The sequence below is a fragment of the Capsicum annuum genome, unplaced genomic scaffold, assembly GCF_002878395.1.
Source record: "Capsicum annuum cultivar UCD-10X-F1 unplaced genomic scaffold, UCD10Xv1.1 ctg12439, whole genome shotgun sequence".
NCBI lineage: Eukaryota > Viridiplantae > Streptophyta > Magnoliopsida > Solanales > Solanaceae > Capsicum > Capsicum annuum.
The window spans coordinates 1-2,842 of record NW_025817609.1 but is presented as its reverse complement, the minus strand read 5'-3'; the positions used below and the strand labels follow the sequence as shown (position 1 = coordinate 2,842).

At 35.5% G+C, this 2,842-nt stretch overlaps 1 protein-coding gene across 1 annotated transcript; it reads left to right on the top strand.

Annotated features, from left to right (window-relative positions):
- Window positions 1-202: 202 nt before the first annotated feature.
- On the top strand, window positions 203-2,596 carry LOC124890133 (ABC transporter B family member 11-like; the record flags this gene model as incomplete). Its single annotated transcript, XM_047401988.1, has 4 exons — window positions 203-496; window positions 1,321-1,375; window positions 1,477-1,652; window positions 2,375-2,596. Coding segments are annotated over exons 1-4 (747 nt in total), but the record flags the coding sequence as incomplete, so codon positions are not given.
- Window positions 2,597-2,842: the final 246 nt, after the last annotated feature.

Genomic DNA, 2,842 nt, shown 5'->3' with positions numbered 1-2,842 from the left:
CATTACACATGGAAAAATAACCATGTACTTTTTGGTTAAGGCCAGGGGATCAAGTTTATATAGTCAACTAAACATGTCTACATTATTATCCACTAGAAAATACATTATTAACAGCCTAGAAAAATCTCAAACGTGCATAGCATTTCCCTTTCCAAATATATATTCCTTCTTAGCTCAACAATTAATTGTTAGAGGACCAAATATGGCTAATAACAACAATAGTTTTGAGGGGTCTTCATCAAGATTTAGTAAGAGAAGTACACAAGAACTAACAAAGGTCGAGGAGATTAAGAGAGAGAGAAGAACTAACACCAATATTGCATTCTACAAGCTCTTCTCATTTGCTGATAATATTGACAAAATATTGATGTTTTTTGGAACAATAGGTGCAACAGGGAATGGACTATGTCAGGTTCTTGTGGCTGTATTCTTTGGGGATTTGGTTGACTCATTTGGACTAAATAGAACTTCAAATGTGCTTCAAGAAGTTTCCAAGGTACTATATACTATACTATAACTTCCCTAGCAAATGTTTCACTATATGGTTTTTGTTACATCCTTTGTGACCTTGAGTTATCAAAGCTTTCTGACTCGGCCTGGACCGGTTGCCCTATGCGGCCGGTGCTTCAAAAGGCGAAACTCTCGGTCGTAGTTTGGCGACATATCTTCTAGTAGGGCCTTTAGTCTTTTGATTAGAGTAGGGATCCCAAATTTTACTTGCTTATTAAAAAAGTAGTAAATACCATAAAAGGTTGTGGTGGAGTGGTAAGTGCTCCTCCATCATCAACCAGAGGTCTCAGGTTCGAGTTCTAGGTATGGAGTTGTGTTGGTAGGGAGCACTTTACCCCCATAGTGGGACTACTTCCCGGAACATATCCGGATAAGTCAAGCTCCAATGTGGGTACCTGACACCGAATGTAAAATCACCAAAAAGTTACCAAAGAACAAAAACAACGACAACGACAACAAATCTGATTTAAATGACATTGTGACATTAAAGGAATAATATGTATGAAGGTACAGAAATCATAAAAATATGTATGTTATTTTTCACAATCATGTGCTTTACAAACGGAGTTTAGTTTTGCTGGAAAGCTTCTCCTCTGAGTTCGCTGCTTATAGCGTATCAGTTTTTAAAGCCTTGTATATCCATCTGAACATGCCATGTCGCATGACATTTCTATCTTTCGTTAAACTTTTGTGGAAGAGCACAAGCGAATCTGCTTGTACATATCCGCACACTCAATATAATCCTTCTTATTTGCTTATTATGAACAATCATGGCCCTTGTTTCCAATGGTAAGCTATATTATTTTTCAGGTATCATTACGATTGGTTTATTTGGCCATCGGTTCAGGTGTAGCAGCAATGCTTCGTAAGTCCAACTAACTAAGCAAAATTTTGTTTGTTGTAATTGTTTTCAAGTACAAATTAATAGCAACTGTTCCTAAAAATATTTTCTCACTTGTTTTCTAGAGGTGGCTTGTTGGACGGTTACTGCAGAGCGACAAGCAGCTCGACTAAGGGTGTTGTATTTAAAAAGTATTCTGCGACAAGATGTTACTTTCTTTGATAAGGAAGTAAATACAGGAGAAGTTATTGGGAAAATGTCTGGTGATATTTTTATCATACAAGATGCTATGGGCGATAAGGTACGATAAGTCATATTACCTTGATTATTTTTGTTTGTAAAAAAAAAAAAAAAAAAAGAAGACTTAATAGATAAACGTGCCGTTTAACTTGGCTCAGCTGGCATCTATGCCCTCCAACTTTAGGTATTCACACGCAGGCACCTAAGCTAGGGGCGGCTCGACTTCATTATAAAAAAGGCAACCACCTTAGGCCCCTCTAATTTGAGGGGCCTCATTTTTTAACAATAATGAATTATATTTTTTTTTTTGAGAAAAATAATAATATTATTTGATGACAAAATAACTTTTTTATATAAAAATAAAAATTATTAAAAAATATTGATGTATCTAGAGTCCTATGTCTCGGGAAAGATTAATGCATCGATTATATTATTAAGGATTATAAAATTTTTAAAATAGACTTTATTAAAAATTTATTTAAAAAAAAAAAAATTAAGGCCTCCGTTTGATTTTGGCTTTAGGCCACTTATATGCTTGAGCCACCCCTGACTTAAGCTTGTATAAAGTTGAACGAGTAGACGCATTCTTCCTATGTGGCAATTTGCTTTCTACGTGGTGTTCTGCTTCTCATGTATTATGCCACATAGGACGCTTGTGTCTACTTGTTCGTTAAAAGAAAGAAGTCTTGTGATTGCAACATCAAATTTGGAAATATGTAACTAGACCTATATTATGAAATTCTCTTTCTTATTTTCAACTTTCCGACTATCGCTTATGCTCAGGTAGGGAAGCTCATAAGGTGCATATCAATGTTTATAGGAGGATTTATTATTGCTTTCATCAAAGGGTGGCTTCTAGCACTTGTTATGCTGACGCCCATTGTTCCGCTGGTACTAGTTGTTGGTGTCATGTTCATCTTCATGTCTAGACAGGCTTCACAGTCACAAAAAGCTTATTCCGAAGCAGCCAATGTAGTTGAGCAAACAATTGGTTCCATCAGAACAGTAAGACTTTAACCTTAAAACTTAATGTTTATTCTCTCTTTGTTTATGTGTGTTTCATCTCCATGATTATTTTTCTGTCATTTTAAACATTAAACACAATGAGTTAAATGTTGAAGGCATAATACATATCAGACACTTAAACTTGGTCTCAACTTATAAGTAAACACTCCAGCTTTGAGTATGCACATCTAGACACTTCAACTTGTCTCCATTGTGTCAATTGAACACTACAACTTACAAGTGATC